The 22945-nt window shown below is 39.3% G+C and overlaps 1 protein-coding gene across 3 annotated transcripts in view; it reads left to right on the top strand.

Moving 5' to 3' along the window:
• The window catches only part of frmd3 (FERM domain containing 3), a 66933-nt gene extending 46270 nt beyond the window's left edge, over window positions 1-20663 (top strand). For all 3 annotated transcript variants that reach the window (XM_047381803.1, XM_047381802.1, XM_047381801.1), the window contains 6 exons: window positions 3928-4016; window positions 7092-7166; window positions 8924-8992; window positions 9087-9208; window positions 16140-16377; window positions 18175-20663. In XM_047381803.1, coding sequence (XP_047237759.1) covers window positions 3928-4016; window positions 7092-7166; window positions 8924-8992; window positions 9087-9208; window positions 16140-16377; window positions 18175-18655 — 1074 coding nt within the window. In that variant the 3' untranslated portion in view covers window positions 18656-20663. The remainder of the gene's footprint in view (window positions 1-3927; window positions 4017-7091; window positions 7167-8923; window positions 8993-9086; window positions 9209-16139; window positions 16378-18174) is intronic.
• The last annotated feature ends 2282 nt before the right edge of the window (window positions 20664-22945 follow it).

Raw genomic sequence — 22945 nt, 5'->3', positions numbered from 1 at the left:
GGTTATGCATGGCTACAAAATTGAGATCCTGTCTTTTGGAACCTTTGGGGGTTCTAAGCTGGCACCAGAACCAGGTCATAACTTCACCTCCTCTACCTCCTCGAGAAAAGTTGCCTGCCCAGCGCCAAGAACACCAGCATCTCTAGCCTGTCTCATTGATGGAACCGATGCTAGACGCCATGCTCTCTCCCTGTGTGGGTCAGCAAAGTTCTTCGTCTCAGCCCGAGCTTCCTCCTGCTCCACATCTGGTCTCTGTGTTTCCTGCTGCTTCCTCCTCCGCTTAGCGCAGGCGGCGTTTTTGGCGGACCACCCCGCCTCTACCTCCGGATCCGGGTGCCACAACTGATTTTGTGTCTGAGGATCTAATCACAGATTCTGCCTGAGTGTCGGAGAGTCTGGCTGGCACCTCCAGTCCTTGTCCAGAGGGTCATGCCAAAACTTTCCCCTATTCGAAGGGCCAGAATTGTCCCTCCTCACCTCTTACAGAGGATCTGGCCACTTCCCTTCTCCTTTCCTCGCCATTATTATCCACGCTGCAGACTTTCAGGTGCCAGGCAAGCTTAACATCACAGAGCACTGCTCATGGGTCTGTCTCAGCCTTATTTACACCAACCGTTGTAGCGAACCCCACACCGTCCCTGTCCTCCTCTGCTCAACTCACCTATGCCACGCCTGAGGAGCTGGAGGAGAGGCTAAGGGGTTTTGCTAGTCAGCTCAAGAATTTAAGGATAACCATTCTCCTCCATCCCTCTCCTGAGCTGGTGGAGAAATTGAGGGAGATGGAGAGAAACTACGAGACATCATTAAGGGTCTTTTACCGCTGCCCTACAGCTTCCTTTCTTCAGAGTAATATTGACCCTTCTGCTCACGCCACTGAGGGTCAGCTTGCCATTTCTGCACATGCCACTGAGGGTTGATGTGACACTTCAGCCTGTGCTCCTATCGCTGAGGGTCAGCAAATGGCTTCTGCCTCTCCTTCTGTCACGGAGAGTCAGTGTGATGTTTAAGCCTCTGCTACTCTAAGGGTCAACGTGATGCTTCAGCCTCTATTCCTGTCACAGAGTACCTATGATGTCCCAGATTCTGCCTCTGAGGGGTCAGCCCGACGTCTCAGCCTCTTCCTTCCAGCCATCATCATCATCACTACCATTGCCATCTTCTCTTGCTCCTGATCCACACCGGTTCGAGGACGAATCGCCTCTGTCTCCAGACCCTCGACAAAAATTCCACCGCATATCTTCTGGGCCCATCCACAGATCTTCTAGGCCCCACCACAGATCTTCTGGGAACCATCGCAGATCTGGGCTCCGTCCTGGGTTTCTCCGATGCTCCCCATGGCTCCTCCAAGGTTCCCTGTGAATCAAGGTTCCCAGAGAAGGCACCGACCTTGCAGATATGGAAGCCAGGCGACAGTGGCGCCTAAGGCAAAAGGAAGAAGAGGTAGGCCGGCAGGAAACGTCAGCCAGGTCTGCAGAGGCAGGTGCTGAGGCAGGAGATGGTGGAGGCAGAGAGGAGCAGTTCTGGCCCTGTTTATACCCCAACAGCGCCAGTGCCAGCTTGGAACCCCAAAAGGTTTTGTCCATCTCCTCCAGCAGCAAGGGGGAAGGCAAGGTCTCTACTTCCTCCCGATACAAAGCTCCGGCGTCCTCCTCCTATTGCTGAATACACTGGAGCAGCTGAGAGGTGCAATAGTCTGCTTGGTCCTTTTGTTGGCTAGTTCCTTCTGTCATTCTATGTTGAGGTTGACCAATGTGCAGGTTGGAGCACGGGAGCTGCATGGTGAGTTGCAACAAATCTTTTAATAATATTAAGTCACGAAGAACCACTGGAAAACAATGAAAACCAGAAGGTATAAATACTGAGGTAGGATGGAGAATGGACCAATGAGCAATGGGAGCTAATCAGAAGAAATCGGGAGGAGCTGGTGAGAGAAAGAATGGAGGACAAACTGGAGGAGGATGGCTAATTAATGCAGATGAGCAGGGGTCCCAGGGAAGTAACAGAAACATCTAAACACAAGAATAAATTATGAATCTAAACTACAATGAATTAACTAAAACAACAGCAACTGTAAAACATGGAAGTACAGAGAAAACAAACAAAGAACTCAAACTACACACAACTGCAAACCAGCCAAAGTGGGACCAAAGACAATTTTTCAGTAATATCTAAACATCTCATCTCTTTCACACACATGTGACCACAGATTAAGCTACTGTAGTGCATGTGTAGGAATCACAGTACATCCCTATTATACCATGTCTTGCAACAGTGGTCACATCTCTGTAATATTTTCTGATTTTGTCATATTAAAACACAAACATCTGTGTATTTTATTGGAATTTTATTGAAAAATGCATAACTGTAAAGTGGAAAGAAAATGATACATGGTTTTCAAAACCTTTTACAAGCCAAGATAAAATGTTTCTTCTACTTTGTAGAACCACCCCATGCACGATTAGGGATGTCAGAGTAGTGAGCAGAACCTAAATGAAAGCGGGCTGGCGACTGACTTGATGTAAAAATACAGATGTCTAGCAGATTAAAACCGAAACTTTCAAAAACTGAGTCCAATGTCCAAAATTCAAAAGCATGAATTGAAAAATATGTAGGGACAAATTCAGAGACAAGAGACATGGGGGAAAGAGAACCAAATGAACCAGCAGAGACTGAATGAAATATATAATAAATAGAGTTGATTAGTGGAATGAGAAAAATGCAGAAAACAGAGACAATGTAAGGGTATAATTGGCGGAACAAAAACTAAACACAAAGAGAGATAGATAGATAGATAGATAGATAGATAGATAGATAGATAGATAGATAGATAGATAGATAGATAGATAGATAGATAGATAGATAGATAGATAGATAGATAGATAGATAGATAGATAGATAGATAGATAGATAGATAGATAGATAGATAGATAGATAGATAGATAGATAGATAGATAGATAGATAGATAGATAGATAGATAGATAGATAGATAGATAGATAGATAGATAGATAGATAGATAGATAGATAGATAGATAGATAGATAGATAGATAGATAGATAGATAGATAGATAGATAGATAGATAAATAGATAGATAGATAGATAGATAGATAGATAGATAGATAGATAGATAGATAGATAGATAGATAGATAGATAGATAGATAGATAGATAGATAGATAGATAGATAGATAGATAGATAGATAGATAGATAGATAGATAGATAGATAGATAGATAGATAGATAGATAGATAGATAGATAGATAGATAGATAGATAGGTATTTGTAAAAAATTTAAAACCATGCATCACTTTATGATTATACACTACTTTATGGTGGTCTGCCAGAAACAATTTAAAAAAGAAGTGCATTGAGCTTTACAAACAAAGAACTCAAACTGCAATGTGACTAAATTTGAAAAGGTTGGGGTATGAATACTTTTGCAATGCATTGCACCTGAAGCATGACCAAGAGGGAGCTGTGCAACTTGTTAGTGCCACTTTCGGTTGACTATGACGTATGCCTCATATTGTGTTACTGTAACTCACTCCATGATATTGACTTCACTGTTTCCTCTTTGCCTCTCGCTTACACTCTGATATCGCATTTGAGCAATATTATATATAATATAATATAATATCTGGTATCTCATGTTACCAGACATGCAGGACTGAAAACGAGACATCTACAGAAATAAATCCCCTCTCCCTGTCTATAAAGGCTCATCCTCTGCAAGATACAAGCCCTTTTACTGCTGAACACTGTGGCCAAATCACTATATCTGTCTTATATCTTGCTAAGCTTACAGCTTTGGATCTGTAGGTCAGCGTTTTGTGCAGCTCCCTCACATTATGATCAGCACTTCCCCTATTCACACATCATCTAGCAATCATTCACTCTTTTCTCTCTCTGTTTCTCCTCTTCTGTGCAGAAAAAGCTGGTGTTGACATTTCACACCTCGACCCCTGCAGCGTGTAAGCACCTATGGAAGTGTGGGGTGGAGAACCAGGCCTTTTACAAGTGCGTCTGCAAACACAAATGCGATATTTAACTGATTTTGTTGGGGGTTTTTTTGGATACGCTTTTTCACTTAATGGGTGTCTTTGATTTCATATATTTACATTTTGCTTTGATTTTGGCTTTGCTCTTTTGGCATTCTCTCCATGAGCTTCATGAGGTGGTCACCTGTGATGGTTTTCCAAAGAGCCTTGAAATAACTTTCCAGAGGTTCATTGAGAGATGGCCAAAGGTTAATTTTTCAGGCATCGCAGCTTTAAGGAATTTTAAATATAAAACATATTTACAATTTGCTACATAATTCAGTTTGTTTTCCTTCACAGTTTTGATGCCTTCAGTCGGAATCTACAGTACAGACCAAAAGTTTGGACACACCTTCTCATTCAAAGAGTTGTCTTTATTTTCATGACTATGAATATTGTAGCTTCACACTGAAGGCATCAAAACTATGAATTAAAACATGTGGAATTATATACTGAACAAAAAAGTGTGAAACAACTGAAAATATGTCTTATATTCTAGGTTCTTCAAAGTAGCCACCTTTTGCTTTGATTACTGCTCCGCACACTCTTGGCATTCTGTTGATGAGCTTCAAGAGGTAGTCACCTGAAATGGTTTTCCAACAGTCTTGAAGGAGTTCCCAGAGATGCTTAGCACTTGTTGGCCCTTTTGCCTTCACTCTGCGGTCCAGCTTACCCCAAACCATCTTGATTGGGTTCAGGTCCGGTGACTGTGGAGGCCAGGTCATCTGGCGCAGCAACCCATCACTCTCCTTCTTGGTCAAATAGCCCTTATACAGCCTGGAGGTGTGTTTGGGGTCATTGTCCTGTTGAAAAATAAATGATGGTCCAACTAATCGCAAACTGGATGGAATAGCATGCCGCTGCAAGATGCTGTGGTAGCCATGCTGGTTCAGTATGCCTTCAATTTTGAATAAATCCCCAACAGTGTCACCAGCAAAGCACCCCCACACCATCACACCTCCTCCTCCATGCTTCACTGTGGCAACCAGGCATGTAGAGTCCATCCGTTCACCTCTTCTTCGCCGCACAAAGACACGATGGTTGGAACCAAAGATCTCAAACTTAGACTCATCAGACCAAAGCACAGATTTCCACTGGTCTAATGTCCATTTTTTCTGTTCTTTAGCCCAAACAAGTCTCTTCTGCTTGTTGCCTGTCCTCAGCAGTGGTTTCCTAGCAGCTATTTTACCATGAAGGCCTGATTCACACAGTCTCCTCTTAACAGTTGTTCTAGAGATGTGTCTGCTGCTAGAGCTCTGTGTGGCATTGACCTGTTCTCTAATCTGAGCTGCTGTTAACCTGCGATTTCTGAGGCTGGTGACTCGGATTAATTTATCGTCCGCAGCAGAGGTGACTCTTGGTCTTCCTTTCCTGGGGCGGTCCTCATGTGAGCCAGTTTCTTTGTAGTGCTTGATGTTTTTTGCGACTGCACTTGGGGACACTTTCAAAGTTTTCCCAATTGTTTGGACTGACTGACCTTCATTTCTTAAAGTAATGATGGCCACTCGTTTTTCTTTACTTAGCTGCTTTTTTCTTGCCATAATACAAATTGTAACAGTCTATTCAGTAGGACTATCAGCTGTGTACTGTATCCACCTCCTGCACAACACAACTGATGGTCCCAACCCCATTTATAAGGCTTGAAATCCCACTTACTAAACCTGACAGGGCACACCTGTGAAGTGAAAACCATTTCAGGTGACTACCTCTTGAAGCTCATCAACAGAATACCAAGAGTGTGCGGAGCAGTAATCAAAGCAAATGGTGGCTACTTTGAAGAACCTAGAATATAAGACATATTTTCAGTTGTTTCACACTTTTTTGTTCAGTATATAATTCCACATGTGTTCATTCATAGTTTTGATGCCTTCAGTGTGAAGCTACAATATTCATAGTCATGAAAATAAAGAAAACTCTTTGACTGAGAAGGTGTGTCCAAACCTTTGGTCTGTACTGTACGTGCAATGTAAATGGTCATGAAAATAAAGAAAACAATTAAATTAGAAAGTGTGTCTAAACCTTTTTACTGGTAGTGTACATATCAAGGTCAACAGAAAATGTTCTGCAAAATATAAAAAAACAGAGACATTGAAAATCAAACAACAAAAAGAAAAACAGAAAAAAATGGAGCTAAACAGAGCTAAACATAAGGGAAATAAAAGAACCGTATTAAGTTTTAAGTATTAACCGCTTAAGAACAATTCTGGAGACACCTTACATCATGAGTCATTTAGCCTGATGGGCATCACTGGAAAAAACTAATATCCATTTACATAAAAATTAGGAACTGCAGCAACAGTCAACAGAATACATAATAAAGCACTAGATGTGCAATGCATCAAATGCGAATTTGGAGAACATGGGGTTTGATGTTTTTGTGACAGATTGTTCCACATTTTAGTCGTTCTAGAGGTTTACGTATCTGTTCTGCATTCCTTCTCTTTGCCCTTAACTCTGTTCATTTTCATAAAGTTTTCTTTTGCTCTTTATTCGTCCAAAAAGATTAATTTCTTCATTTTATGGTATAGTACCATAACATGACTTCTTGAGTCTTTTGAGAGGCAGACAAGGCAGGAGTGAATGTCAGCTCAGATGTCAGACAAGCATCAGAACCTCTTAATCAAATCAAAGTAAATCAAGTTTGGAAATGGCTTCCAAGCAGAGGCTTTTGATTGCTGTCACTAACGCTGCTCTGGCCTTGAAAACCTTGAAAATTATTAACCTAGTATTTCCCTGGAAATACTATTAAACCTGCTGGAAGAAGAGGAATGGAAACGAGCTTTGTGAGAAAATTGCAGGAGGCAAACAAAATGCTGAAAGGTTATTCTCGGCTCAGCTCGTCAATAACAGCATGTTTAATGAAGATGAAAACCAATGTGAAGGAATCCTAAAAATGTTTCTGAAGTTGTCTTTCTAAAGTCTGTAATGCTAAATGTGAGTCTGTGAACAGAAACCTGAAGTGGGGTGAAGGTGTAATCAAACCCAAAAGCCTGCCAAATGTTGAATATGTGCTGCTGTGTTTCTTCTTCTGTCTGTCTTTCTGTCTGTCTGTCAGGTGTGCGAAGTCAAGTCAGATAAAGACCGTCTCAAGCAGTAACATCTTCTTCAAAGGCAGCAGGTTCAGATACAGGTGAGACAGAAGATGGTGCTCATCTGAGGGGGCACGGTGTTGGGGAGCAGTGCAAAAATAAAAGATACATAACATTTGATTAAAAATAAGCAAAAAGCATGCTTTAAAGGCAGGATTCCTACAGTCTTGAAAAGTCCAGAAAAGTGTGGAATTTGATTCATATTTCTCCCTGTCTGGAAAAGTGAGAACAATGTTCAGTTCAGTTGAAATTTTATTGATATCCCAAAGGAAAATTTTATGTGCAACAGACATTTACGCAAAAAGACTCAACACAATTACAAATGTTTCTCTTTACTTACTTTATTCCTTATTTTCATTTCCATCTATATATCACCACTGGTACATAACAAACATCATTTAAACATCTTTACATGAAAAACAGATAAGATTTATACACAGAAATAATGTAATCAATCGAATCATATAGACAGATTCAGATTCACTTATATACATGCCAGTTTGGTTATAGTTATAATTCAGTTTTCCATCCATCGAAATCCAGTTTAATGCATCGGAAATCGTCATAGACTTTTTGGAAATTCTTCTTTCTTTTAACCTTTCTTATTTAAAAGATAAAACCCGAATTCCTCTTTTTTTTAGTCTTTTAGTCCAACTCATTGATTGTTCTGGTTAGAGACAACATTAGTGGTGAATCAGTTCTATGAATATAAAATGAATTGAAAGCCAGCTTCAGCATAGTGTTCTTTTCAAGACAATAAGATCCAGTTGGGGGGAAAAAGATGTTATTCAGATGTCTAACTTTGTTAAAACTGTCAAAAAATAGAAGTAAACTTAGTTCAAGTTTGGAATTTTGAAAAAGAAAACTTGTTGGTACCCTGTCTGGGGACAAAGCAATAGTTGGAACCATGTGAAGCAATGTTGCTTAAACATGCAACATATAGTACTGTGCAAAAGTTTTAGGCAGGTGTGAAAAAAGCCTTTTTTCACACCTGCCTAAAACTTTTGCACAGTACTGTATATAAAAAGATTTCTAACTAGAGGTAGCCAACTTACAGTGAGGAAAATAAGTATTTGAACACCCTGCGACTTTGCAAGTTCTCCCACTTAGAAATCATGGAGGGGCCTGAAATTTCCATCTTAGGTGCATGTCCACAGTGAGAGACATAATCTAAAAAAGGTTATGATTCTTCCTTTCATCAGCTAGTCAAGTAAAATTCATTCAGATAAATGGTAACAATTCATTTGTGCAACTGCCCTAAAAACATACAGAACAAAAATATGGTGGTAATAAGTACATGTGCATGTTTAATTGTTATTAAACTGCAGTGTATTTTATTCTGCTTCCTTTCATTATGTTTTCACTTGAAATTATCTTCTTAGTGAAATGTTTTATACAAACAAACTTGCTGTGCATTATGTCACACAAAGTGAATAGTACTTAAATGAAACTGTTAAGAATAGCTCTAATAATTAGTCAATTAATAAGAAAAATCTATTTTTATTTATAATGTTTGTAGGGTTCTGCAACTAAACTAGAAAACAGGTATACTATTTACTGATCAGAGAACATTTCAGACTTAAATATAAATTTAAAACGTGAATTTTTTACTAATAGACTATAACTAGACACTGAGGCATCTTTCTAAATCTTTTTTTATTATTTCAACAAGTTTTCACCAATTACTTGTTTTTGGGAGGTAAAAATTAGAGGCATCATAAAAAAAAGAAAAAACTGTATTTAGAAAAGTGACATGGCTGTTAGTAACACCACAATCATGTGTTTCTCCTCCTGTCAGTGGAAGAGTAGCAAAGGAAGTGATAGAGGCGAGCTCCAAGATTCAGAGAGAACCACCAGAGGTTTGCAGGTAAGATTAAGACACCTGTAGTTGTTCGAAAGACTCTGAAGGACAACACAACAACTTCTCATGTCAAATGTGTCTCAATATGTTTTATTTCCAGAGCACAGTTTGGTCAGAGTAGAAGCTTTACCTCGCTGAGCCATAAAAATCTCATCATGAACATGGAGCCTCTGGTACCTGCACTGCCATCCACCAACGAATACGAAGAGGCGGCAGACCCCGGTAGGAGAAACCAGTGTTCTCTGGTCGTACAGCACACACCACAGCTGCATTCTCATGTCCTCCTGTAACACGCCTCAGAAAGTCATATTGGGCCTCCCTTGTGTAAGAAGAAGCTCTTGTGCAACTCTAAGCCTGTGATGAGTTAATTGAGCAGCTGATGCTCCCTCCATCAGCCTCGTCTCCCTGCAGACACCAATTGCAGCATGCTAAAAATATCCATTCCATGATCCTCCCCGAGGATCCCACCATGCCGCTGATTGTCTGCCTGTTTGACTTTGTGTGTGTGTGTGTTGTTTTTACCGAGTCAGATGTACTGCTTGTCATCCCAGAAACGCAGCCGCACAGCAAACATCTGCCACTGCATCATTAAGGAAAACTCAGTCACAAATGATGCATTTGGCTCTGAGGAGTCTCTCTTATTATGGCCCTGTTAGCATCTGCAAGTTTTTGTTAATTTTTTAAGCCTTGGCTACATCCTTACAATTTATGATTGCATCATTAAGTGACAGTATAATATATAATAAATCAATAATTTGAAGAAAAAGTTAAACAATTAGGCATATCTTATTTTTAACTTTAAATAAATCATTAACACTAACATTAGTATTGGAATGCAAGGTATATGTAGATTTCTTTTAAAAATCCCTCATTGGTAGACAGGAAATAATTAGTCAGTGTTCTGGTTCTGGTGTTTAGCGTTATTCTTGTGTTTTTTGGTACTTTTTCTTTACACTGCCTTTAACACAATGCCTGCTAAATACTTTGAATATGTTAAGTTAAAATGAAGTTACCAAGGGACAAAACCCGTGTTGTTGTACACAGCTGGCTATCTTAGATCCACATGGGTAGGGAAAAAAAACACATTCATTTAGCATTTGCATGTGTTTTTCTCCTGTTGTACTTACCAGTACAAGACTAAAATCATACTTTCAACAGGGAATTATATGTATCTGTTCACCCCTAAGAAATGCAGATGTAAATTTAAATGTATTATGTATGTTTACTTTGCAAAATATCCCACATATTCGTAGTCTTTTCTCATTTCAGATGCATTAGTGATTCTGAAATCTCATGGGGCTTGTTTTATACATGAAAGAAATGTTGAGCATCCAAAATAAATGATAAGCTGCCATAGTACTATAGCAATCTGATCAGCCTCCCATGATTTCCACAGCACTTAACCTTCACACATCCTTAGATTTATGTAATCCATAAAAAGTACTTACAACACTATGGGTTGAGTTATTAACATTTCCCTGTTTTATTCACTTTCCATTGTGCTATTACTTGATTTAGACATCTATTCTTGTTGATAGGGCAAAAATGAAAAGACGGTGTGGAAGAGCTCAGGGTAGGATTACATGAGAGTGGGGACAAACAGGGTAAATGGAAATGAGAGGGCACAACCTGAAAGAGAAGCTAAAAGTTAAGGCAGGATGTGGGTCACAAACTGAGTGACAGGCGAGGATGTGGAAAAGGGACAGTAAATAAATGATAATTACATAGAGAAGCAGGTAAGTAGTGTTTATAAGAGCTTTTAAGCTTTTAAAAGTAACTGGGAAGTTTGATGTAATGCAACTAAAAGAGAAACATCTTTGGTATAAACTCACCCTTGTTTCTCTGACTTTTTTTTGCTTTCTCTGTTTCTTCCTTGTTCCCTTTCATTTGCTTTTGAGGAAAATTACAACCTAACTGCTAAAAGCTTAAACTCTATTAAATTGCTTGGTTAGAAATAGATTAGTTAGACCAGAGTGCAAATTATACCACTACAATGGGGGGGATTACTTTTTTTTTCCAGAATGCAAAAGCAGACCCATGCAGATGCTTCTATTTTAACATAATGCATGTCATCAGTATTGAGTACAATAAGTTATATCTAGTGCAGCAATTCATAAGGCATGAACCACACAATAAACTTAGCAGTCAGATGTCACTAACTGTTCTGATGCAAGACGATTAAAAAAACAGACCCTGAACTGATAACATTAGCACATCCAGAAATCTCCAACAACATAACAAAAGGTTCTGCTCCTCACTATTAATAAAGACATGGTCAAAGAACGTAATCTGTTACATATTACAAATGTCTAATATATGGGAAACCTATGAAAGGTGAATTGTCATTCACCTTTCTGTTGGAGTCAAATGAAAATGTCAGTTCAAATCAGTTTATTCATATTGCACAAATTTCCTACACATATCATATCAAGGAACTTTACAATAAGAAAAGTCAATTCAGTCCAGTCATACAGACAGATTGCAAGTCAAGTACATACAATCTAAACTTATCCTAGTTATCAAACAATGCATTCAAGTTCAGTTTCTTATTCAAATTGGTAAATGTTTCCTACACAAACCAAGCAGATTGCATTGAGTCACTGACTTGCAGCATTCCTGGATGAACATGTATCGACAGTCGCTTGGATTGTGTCGTTGAATTTGCACCAATTCCTCATACTGAGCATGTATGTACAGTAGCAACAGCGGAAGAAAACACTCTTTAACAGGAAGAAACCTCCACCAGAACCAGGCTCAGTGTGAACAGCCATCTGCCATGACTGACTAGGGGCTTGAGAAGCTTTGATTTTTAGCCTTTTGTTTCTTTCATTAAGAAGTTTTTGGTTGTAGTGTTCCTAACAGACCACACCACCACCAAGGCTCTTTTTAAAATAAACCAAGTTCCTCAAAGTGCTGTAGATATGCAAAACACAAATAAACAATTAAATAAAAGAAAATAAGACATGTTTAAAAAAATGACTGACCTGTTTTTATGAGTTGTATTTGTGTAAGTTCAGCAGATGAGAGAAATTAACATCTATACATGACCGACTCACTGAATAATTAGTCATAAACCATATCATGTTTTGATATCATGGCTCCTAGAGGTCACAAAATTCTAATAATAAGTCTGACCTGGAGTAAGTAGACATTTATGAACTATTTGAACATACATTTTATTTCTTTTCTACCGGGCAGCTATTCTTATTGGCCTTGTGACAGAGGAAATGTTGTTCAGTAACCAATCACCTGGTAAACTTCTAAAGGCTGTCCTATAATGGGTTCCCAGCTCTTTTCAGTAGAAAACACAACACCAAAGTTAGCGTCTGATTTAAAGCTGCCAACTCTGCAGTTCAGTTGGTGAACCAGCCATTAATCCAGTTGCTGAATCAGATGCCTTTGGCAGAAGCTGCTTGCTAGTATTATTTAAAGAAACATTAATTGCGGTATAATGTTAAAGGTTAGTTTTGATCCTTAGACAACTTTGCGTGATCTAAAGAAACTGAACATTTATCTACTTTGTATCAGCTTATTGTCACATATCGCTAGAGAAGTTCACGTTTTGGCATTTTTAATTGACAGCTGTTGCAGGTTACAAGAATATCAGGTTTAGAGTTGGGATCGTCCACTTTACGGGAGTCTGAAATCTTCCTGCAAGATTCTTCCACAATAATTTTTAATACACTTAATGTAAATGTATAAATAGGAGTTCTATTAAATAAAGAAACACTTCATACCTCCCAAGCTGTTATCTCCGCATGTTTTAGGCAGAGTCCAACCCTTAATTATGGTGCTCTATCCCCCATTTACCCTCTTACCCCATTTTTACACCATCGGTTACACCTCAGATCAAAGGTCCATTAAGCTACAGATTGAGTATTAACTAAAAAATTCAACTTAAAAATGTTCTACTCCACTCTGCAGTGCATGTCACTTAATTTCATAAATTTTGCAGCCATCATCATTAAAACAAGCCCTTTTAAGCTTTTTTTCTCACCCATAAACTGTGAAATGCTGACTGTTTAAAGAAGCTGCTGCAAGGACTTTGGGATAAAGTGTCCTCAAGATGGTCTAGGATCACCATCTATATTCAGAGCACTAATCTCAACCATTAGTGGGGCAACAGGAAGCTGACCCAAGGTCAGTGCCGTCCTTGTCCTGTTTGTGCAGCCTGTCCCTTTCTTATTCACCAAAATACAAACAGAAACATATCCACACAAACTTCTTATATTACAATTAGGCCTACAAATGCATTTTCTTTAATGGGACTCTATATTTGAATGTACATCAGATTGCTGCATCGCAGATAGTAAGGACATAGGAGTGATGTGACGCGTCGTCACCTCTGGGTATTCAGGGGCTTGGAGGGTTTGTATCAGTGAATAATGTTTGTCTTTGCCTTGGTTTATAACTAATGCACCATGGAACTAGGTTTGTCTCAGGGGTAAAAGAGGCTGATTAAGAAAGACTTGTAGAAAGGAAAAGAAAGTGATCCTTATTCCGGCTGGGGTCAGGCCTGCCCCTCTGTAATCACAGCTAGATTAGCTGCTTCTCTGCTGCTAGGACCACCTGGTTATATATAGAAACTGCAGCTTTGGGCCTGATCCTCTTCTAATGCTCCCTCCACTCCATGTTAATATCACTGACATTCACAGGAGGGTCCACTGTGTCTGTGTACGAGCATGTGGGCATGTGTCTGGTGAATGTCTCACGGCGTCTGTCTCCACACGTTTGAGCCCAGCTGGCAGCTTGTTTGGTCAGGGTGTGGGGGTCTCTCTGCATACAGCCGGCCCAAGGTCTGCCATCAGACCAGACCATGGAGCTTCTTGAGCACAGGAACAGCAGGGATGTTGGAGGGGAATTCCTAAATAGCAGCTTGGAGCTGAGAGTCAGTGATCCTCCCAAAGTAGTAGACACTAGAAGATGTGGAAGTCAGGGACAAACAGGGGGGCTGATACCAGAGAGACCACAGGGAGAGGGGATGGAGCAGGGACAGGCCGGGCCTACTGAACTTTTCGAGGAGCAAGAGGCCTCAGTGGTGGTTGCCGAGGCTGCCAGATGTCATATTAAGATCACGACGCAGCGGAGCATCCATCTACGAATAGCTAATCACACTGCACGAGACATTTATGTGAGACTGGTGGGGCATGACGGACGGATCGCAGGACCCAGAACAGGACATCAAAGAGGCTCAATAAAACAGAGTAAGATGAGTACAAAAAAGGAAGAAATAGCTCAGCATGTATCAGAAGCATGTTCTCAGTCTGATGTTTGTCTGGAGTGTCCAGCTTCTCCACAGTCTGGAAACGCAAGGAATTCGATTTAAGGATTTTCTAGTCTTGAATAAACATAAATATTACTATATATAAATATAGGAAATAGTGTATGAAATAATATTTGTTTTCCTAGACTTTATCTGCAGTTCAATTTTCTAAATTCTTTCCTTTCTTTGTCTGTCTCCTTCCTTCCTTCCTTCCTTCCCTCCTTCCTTCCTTCTTTCCTTCCTTCCTACATTCCCTTGCTCCTTCCTTCCTTCCTACCTTCCTTCCTTTCCTTGCTCCTTCCTTCCTTCCTTCCTTCCTTTCCTTGCTCCTTCCTTCTATTCCTTCCTTCTTCCATTCATAAATTTTTTCTTCCTACCTTTCTTTCTCCTTCCTATCAATTTTCTTTGCTTTCTATCTTTCCTTCCTCCCTCACATTGTCTTTCCTTCTTTCCTCACTTGCATCCTTCCTACTTTTTGTTCCCTATTTATTTTCATCTTTCTTCCTCTTCACTTTCATTTCCTTTTTCTTCTCTTTCTCCACTTTTCTGCCTAGTTTTTCTTAATTTTTGTTTTATTCTTTTCTGCCTTAATTGCTTCCTTTTTCTTTTAGCTTTATAAATTATTTGACAGAATCAGTTAAATTTACTTATTTTAAATTACTAAAATAAGACATTAAAACATACGGCAATCTGAATCTTCTTTTGAGCTTAACATTTGTTTGAATTTAGGACACCACCTGCATCGAAGAAGAGGTTATTTTGAAAAGCCATAAATGTCTGTAAAAGTTATATCTTCTGTCAGCAATTTTAGGAACTGATTTGGAATTCCTCCATTTCCACCGCTTTTTACTTCTGATCCTAATTCCCATGCATTTAGTTTTGCACTCATGTTGTTTTTTTCTCTGTCTCTTTCTATGTAACTGTCACAATTTGCTCTACATTTATCAGCACAAGCTGTGATTTTGCACTTCAGTGTGTGTTTCATCACAAAACAGTGAGCCAGTCTCTGGAGTTGCAGTTCTTCAGTATCTGAGTCTTATTTCTCAGGACATTTACCCCCCAGCTCCTGTTTTATCTGCTGCAGGAAGACAGCTGGCTTTATTTTTAACACATGCATCACTTATTCAGATTTGATTTAGATTCATTATTTAGATTTATTCACCTTAGATTCATTCATTGCGACAACAACTTGGAGTTAAGTAAATCCACACACAGCTGCTCTCCTGTCAGACAACATCACATCATGAAGGAGATTTACTTTGACACAAACCTCAAGTTGAAAGAGACAGAGGCACAAACGGCATCACAAAATTGTTTGCAACCTCAACTAATGCTCACTTAAATTCCCCCGCTGGGTTTTACGGACCATACAGAACATCCTACAGTTGCGGCATTCACTTCAAACCAAGCAGATAAGAAATCTGGCATATCTATCATTCCTGTATTAACAAGTTACATAACTGACCTCATTTTTTTACATTTAAATCAAAGCTGGTTGCTTCACTTTTATTAGGCAATTTTTATTTCATTATGCAGCACTTGTTCTGTCCTTCAGTAGGATAGGAGCGCCATCATGTGGTTAATGTTTTCAACTAGAACACAAGCTGAAATTGGTGTTTTTGAATGTAACTTATTTAAATGGGGATTTTGTCACTGGTATCCTTTTCTTGAAACAAGACATTAAAAAAAATACTCCGGTTTTTGGACTCGCAACATTTCGTCTCATTCTAGAGTAACCAGGTGGAAAATGATTGAGAAAGGAGAAGGTTTTTCTTAATCTAGAAAGACTACATTTCCTCAGTATGATAATGGTTCATTTGTGTCTGTTTGAAATGCTATAAAACTCCACTGGATGATAAATGGCTTTTCTCTGTGATTTTCCTTTGCCAGGTGTTGTAGCTGTAAAGGATCCAGTTCTCCTGTCTTCTTTCGAACCCTCTGCAGCAGCCGCAGACAAAGAACAGCCGAGTGCAGAGAGAGGAAACTCTTCTTTGATCAATGAACTGCAACCTCACTGTGTTTCCCTGGAAACCTCAAATCTCCCACCCCAAACACCCAAAGCTGAAGACGGACTGGAGGAAGATGAAAAAGGCAGCGCTGCACTCACCATCTCTGAACTCGAATACAGGTCCATAATAAAGCCTCCAAGTTTGCAGAAACATTGATTATAGTTATAATATTTAAAACAGAATTTTTCAGAACCTAGTTTTGAGCAGTTAGCAGGTAAAACATAATATTCAGTAGCTTCAAGACAACTAGACACCAAGAGTTAATAAAGAAAACCACACCAAATTTATTTATATTTGCTGAATACAAAAACAATGAGAGATATTGTCAAAGAATGTTTTTCAACTTTCTTTGAATTAAGAAGTCAACACACCTTTCCTTAATGTTTGATAGACTTGCCTTTTTAACTGTATGATTGGGTCAAACATTTTGGGGTTCCTTTCACAAGCTTTTCACAGTAGTTAGCTGGAATTTTGGCCCATTCCTCCTGACAGAACTGGTGTAACCGAGTCAGGTTGTAGGCCATCTTACTAATTGGTGCTCTGCCCACAAATTTTGAAAGACATGATGGCCACTCAAGAACATTAACTTTCTTGTCCTTAAGCCATTTCATTACTAACTGGTGGTTTGCTTTGGATCACTGTCCATTTAGAAGACCCATTTGATCCCAAGATTTAACTTTATGACTGATGTCTTCAGATTTTGCTTCACTTTTTCTACATAAAATTCTTTCCTCATTATACCATTTATTTTGTGAAGTGCAGCAGACCCTCATGCAGCAAAACATTCCCACATTATGATCCTCCCAAACTCGTACTTCACTATTCGGATGGTGTTCACCGGATTGCAAACTTTTAACTTTGATGGCCACACATTTCAAATTTAGTTTCATCAGACTGCAGGACATGTCTCCAAAAATAGGTTGTTTGTCCCTGAGTGCATTTGCAAACTGTAATCTGGGTTTTTATGTTCTTTTTGGATATTGGCTTCTTCCCTGAGTGTCTTTTCGGCTCATGTTGGTAAAGAGCACATTTCACTGTGAATACTGACACTCACTTAGCCCCAATTTTCAAAAACTCTTTTGTTGATGCACACATTTTGAACCGAAACACGCCCATCTTTGAAATACACAAACAGTGTATTCATGATGGGTGCACCTTACACAAGGAAGAAGCAGACTTATGGAGGTCGACAATTCTCTTCTTGTTGTCTTGGCTTATTTACTTTTATTTTTCCACGTTGTCACACAAGGAGGTAGTGTATTTGAGGTGTTGCCTTAAAACACATCCACAGCTGTGGATAATTAACCTCTCAAAAGCTTTAACCATCATGGTATCATGATCTGTGCCTTCAGAAATTATTTTAAGGTATAAGAATGTTATTGCATGTAAACTTCTGGATCTGAAGATCTTAGCTTACTTAAAACAGTTAAAGTTTAGTCTGATTTAGTGTCACACTATGAGAAAAAGTATTATGCCTCTTTTTAAACATTGTATGTAGATAGATGGTTTGAACTGTACATCATAGTGTCAAAAATAATGATAGACCTACCTTTGCACACGTCAACTTTAACGATGTGCCATTCTTAAAATTGTAGCTTTAATATAAATTTAATGTGTAGTAGTGAGGAGATTTCACAAATGGATGCAGGTGGCATCAAATCCACGCAGGAGGTCACTGAGCTCCTGAGAGCGATCCATTCTTTCACATACGTTTGAAAAAGTAGTCAGCATGCCTTTTATATACCTGTGGCCATGGAAGTGATTGGAGCATCTGAAATCAGTGATTTCTGAATAGATATTTTTGGCAATATCATATATGTTAATCATAAATACTTCCTCTCAAAAGATTTGCCTAATTGCATTTTGCTTCAGGATCTGTTTTCTGAGTACATGAACATCTGGTCTCTCTTCTCCAGCCCCTGCGCCAGCATGCTCCCAACCCCAGTGGAAGACACTCAAGGAGGGGTCAACCAGCTCTTCTCCTCTTCTGTCCAGAGTCCCGCTAGGTTTCTGAGAGAGCTCCACGCCGACCCCGACATCCAGGCCCAGTTGGAGGCCGAGAGGGAGCGAGAAGGCACATACGAGTGCACTCGCCTGGGCGCCAGAAGTGGAATGAGCGAAGTCCTGTCCAGCAGCCTGCACCTGCTGTCGTCTAATGAGAGAGTCAACACCTGGGTACTGGGCATAGCCAGGTTCGTTGCAGTGCTCACGGGTGTCCTGCTTATCACTGTGCCCACACTTCTGCTGTTGCTGGAGTCAGACATCGACGTGTCGTTTCTCCATGAGATCCGGCAGACGCCAGAGTTCGAGCAGTTCCACTACGATTATTACTGCCCACTCCGACGTTGGATTTTGTGCAAGATCAGCATGGTCATGGAGAACCTGTGGTCTGACTGAGGAAAAGGACAAGCAGAGGGAAATAAGTGAAAAGAAAGAAAAAGAAAGCTGGGCCCAAATGTCTGTCTAAACACGTGATTTAATCTGATATGTCTTCAAAAGTGATGCCTCTTAGGGTAAAAGATTAATATGAGATAAAGTGAAATTGCTTGTTCAAGAATGAGTGTGTGTTAAACAAATATATTTCTTTTACCTTTTTGGTGGAATGATTTACCTCTTACTAAAACTGAGACTAGAGAGGGAAATCCTTCTTTATCATGAAGTTGAATCACTTGATAAGACTGACATTTCCGGCAAGAATTAACTGAGAATAAAAAAGGGAATTAATGGAGGGAAGGAAAATGAAAAATAAAGTTGTTTTATTGTTTTTATTTTACTTTACATTTTAAAGGCCTCTCCACTCCTGATGCTGACAAGCAGAGGCAGAGACTCTACAGTAGGCTTCAAAAACAGATTGGTGTTCAACATTCGAACCAGATCGCCTGATTGGTTATAGTCTGCCAGTCATGAAGGAGTGGGTGGGAACTGAAAGAGAAGGAAAACCTTATTTACCAGTAAACACAACAAAAACAACAGTCTGAGCAAAAGATTAAAAAAAAAAAAAACTACACAAATATATGGAAAATTGCTATCAATATTAAGTAAGTTGTTTTTAAAGTTTTGTACATTTTTATGTGATTCAGATCTTTCAAAATTTTTCAGTCAGAAGATCAACTTTGAGCTTATTTTCAAATTAAGAATTTACAAAAGATTATTAAGAAAAAAAGCTAATTTACTGTTATTTATCAGAATGATGGTTGTTGAGAAACTATTTTTTTAAGACTACCACCAACATGTTGTCTTTGTGGTAGTACCCTGGTTTTACTCCAGCAGAAGTCAGAGCACAAATCTTCCAGCTTCAGCTTTTTCAGATTATTTGATGTCATTAAGAAGGAAAGCCGAGGAGAACAAACCAGTTTGTGATATTAGGATGTCTTTTGTCGAACCTTAAGTGTTGTCTGAATTAAATGTTGTCTTATGGGTTAGGTTTCATCTTTCCATATGATAAACGTTTAGCAAATGCAGAAAAAAAAACCTAAAGAGAAAAGGTAGGTGTGGAAACTTCTAAATAATGAAACTTTTTGTTACTTTATGATTCATGATGTGTCAGTTTTAGAAGAAGCTTTGAGTATGTGTCACTGGAAAGCGAAGAAACAAGAGTGTTGGAAAATATGTTGAGGAAACTGTCATCAGTTTATAGCCAGTAGATGAGAGTAAGGCTTTAGATTGGGTTGGTCAAATGGTTCTCATACTTTTTATAGCAAGTGCCACCTTATTGAACACCCTGCACTGTTGTATTGACAAGCTGTTAAAATTATTGTGCAACAGCGGCTTTAGGTCAATTCATCTCTTCGCCACATTACGTTACCTGTGATCAAGCCATTTTACACCAACCACCTCAAGTCTTGTTCATCCTTGGGTATTTCCAGATGTCTGACAGCATCATGTTCATCTGTTTAAACCATTATATGCAAGTATGAACAGCAATCATACCATTCATTAATGAAACATACCCTCTGACCTAAAACAGCAAATGTTTAGTCAGATTTATTGTCAGTTACGATTACTGAAGTTGTTTCCAGATTTTCTATGGTACTAAGATCCGAGTTTTACTTTGCTGTCCTTAAGCTACTTTGTAACTGACCTGATGGTGTGATTAGAGTTGCTGTGCATTTTAAAGACCCATTTGTGCTCGAGATTTTACTTCATGGCTGATGTCTTGAGATGTTGCTTCAATAATTCTATATAATCTTCACACTTTGAAGAAAGTAATAGAAAAGTCTCAGAAAAATTAAGCACTCTCATTATTCTTGCATTTAGCAAATACTAAGCTTAAATCATAATTGTGGTAATCCTAAGTGACCTAAAACAGGAAGGTTTAATGTCAGACAATGAGAAAAAAACACTGTCTTTTTCTACAGTGAATCTACAGGGGTTGGACAATGAAACTGAAACACCTGTCATTTTAGTGTGGGAGGTTTCATGGCTAAATTGGACCAGCCTGGTAGCCAGTCTTCATTGATTGCACATTGCACCAGTAAGAGCAGAGTGTGAAGGTTCAATTAGCAGGGTAAGAGCACAGTTTTGCTCAAAATATTGAAATGCACACAACATTATGGGTGACATACCGGAGTTCAAAAGAGGACAAATTGTTGGTGCAAGTCTTGCTGGCACATCTGTGACCAAGACAGCAAGTCTTTGTGATGTATCAAGAGCCACGGTATCCAGGGTAATGTCAGCATACCACCAAGAAGGACGAACCACATCCAACAGGATTAACTGTGGACGCAAGAGGAAGCTGTCTGAAAGGGATGTTCGGGTGCTAACCCGGATTGTATCAAAAAAACATAAAACCACGGCTGCCCAAATCACGGCAGAATTAAATGTGCACCTCAACTCTCCTGTTTCCACCAGAACTGTCAGTCGGGAGCTCCACAGGGTCAATATACACGGCCGGGCTGCTATAGCCAAACCTTTGGTCACTCATGCCAATGCCAAACGTCGGTTTCAATGGTGCAAGGAGCGCAAATCTTGGGCTGTGGACAATGTGAAACATGTATTGTTCTCTGATGAGTCCACCTTTACTGTTTTCTCCACATCCGAGAGAGTTACGGTGGAGAAGCCCCAAAGAAGCGTACCACCCAGACTGTTGCATGCCCAGAGTGAAGCATGGGGGTGGATCAGTGATGGTTTGGGCTGCCATATCATGGCATTCCCTTGGCCCAATACTTGTGCTAGATGGGTCAAGGACTACAGAACCATTCTTGAGGACCATGTGCATCCAGTGGTTCAAACATTGTATCCTGAAGGCGGTGCCGTGTATCAGGATGACAATGCACCAATACACACAGTATGACTGGTGAAAGATTGGTTTGATGATCATGAAAGTGAAGTTGAACATCTCCCATGGCCTGCACAGTCACCAGATCTAAATATTATTGAGCCACTTTGGGGTGTTTTGGAGGAGCGAGTCAGGAAACGTTTTCCTCCACCAGTATCACGTAGTGACCTGGCCACTATCCTGCAAGAAGAATGGCTTAAAATCCCTCTGACCACTGTGCAGGACTTGTATATGTCATTCCCAAGACGAATTGACGCTGTATTGGCCGCAAAAGGAGGCCCTACACCATACTAATAAATTATTGTGGTCTAAAACCAGGTGTTTCAGTTTCATTGTCCAACCCCTGTAAATATCTTATTGTACCTAAATTAACATGTGTAAGTTTATTTCTCTCCATAGTAGAAATGTAGAGATACTGAATCAGAGTTGATTTAACTGTTTTAGTTTTTGTTTTGTTTTTTTTACTTTGCACCGTATCCTATTTTGAATTATTTTGGTTCTGATCTCCATTTGGGCCAGTTAAATCATGTGAAATATGACCGACTGCTCACACCAAATTATTTATTGGGGTCAAAAAAACAAATTTTCTCACAGTAGAAAAATCATACTCTGGTGGAAACGAATTTTCAAGTGGTTGGTATGAAATGTCCTGCAGGAGATAGCTGTTTTGTACCTGAAAAGGTCAAGTACCAAATGACCAAAACTAAAAAGGTATTGTATGGCAAAGAGACGAAAAGACCAGAACCCACAACAGGACTTGGACATCTTTTTGCAAAGGCACTGCATGATGGGTTAAAGGATACAGTGTAGATATATGTTTTATGTTGACACAGATGTTGAATTCCCAGGTTTCATGTTGAAATGTTTGACAGGAAGGCTGAATTCCAAGTGACTTCAAAATCTAATATGGCTGCCCTGTATTTATAACCTAGCGATAGCTGCAGTAAAAGTGATTTGCACTTCTATTTGTTTCTCATTCGGTCTTCTCACTGTGACCCAGTACTTTATAACCTCCTTTAGTGAACATGTTGATAAAGTGTTTGAAAGAGCAAGGTGTTGAGAAATGAATTATGCTGATATTAAGCATATCAATATTTTCAGATCTGGAATTTGAACTCAGTTAAACTGGATTCAAAATCCTAATTCCAGTTTGTGAGATAAATAGAATGACAACATAAGTGACTTTTGCTTTTAAAATGTTCTTCATTGCACTTCTGAGAATTTTCTGATGAAGAAAAAATGTCATCCTGGAACAACTCATCTTTTTGGCTATCGTTGCTTTTTGGCTCAACATCACAGTTAGTTTGTTCATATTTAATAAAACAATGTGGTGTGTTCTGGTTGTACTCAAATGTCAGATTTTCGAAGCTTCCAGTCGGAAACACAAGTTTGCCCTATGCAGTTTAGAT

The sequence above is a fragment of the Girardinichthys multiradiatus genome, chromosome 12 (genome assembly GCF_021462225.1).
Source record: "Girardinichthys multiradiatus isolate DD_20200921_A chromosome 12, DD_fGirMul_XY1, whole genome shotgun sequence".
Classification (NCBI taxonomy): domain Eukaryota; kingdom Metazoa; phylum Chordata; class Actinopteri; order Cyprinodontiformes; family Goodeidae; genus Girardinichthys; species Girardinichthys multiradiatus.
The sequence above is the reverse complement of the archived record's forward strand: the minus strand, read 5'-3'. Positions and strand labels throughout refer to the sequence as shown.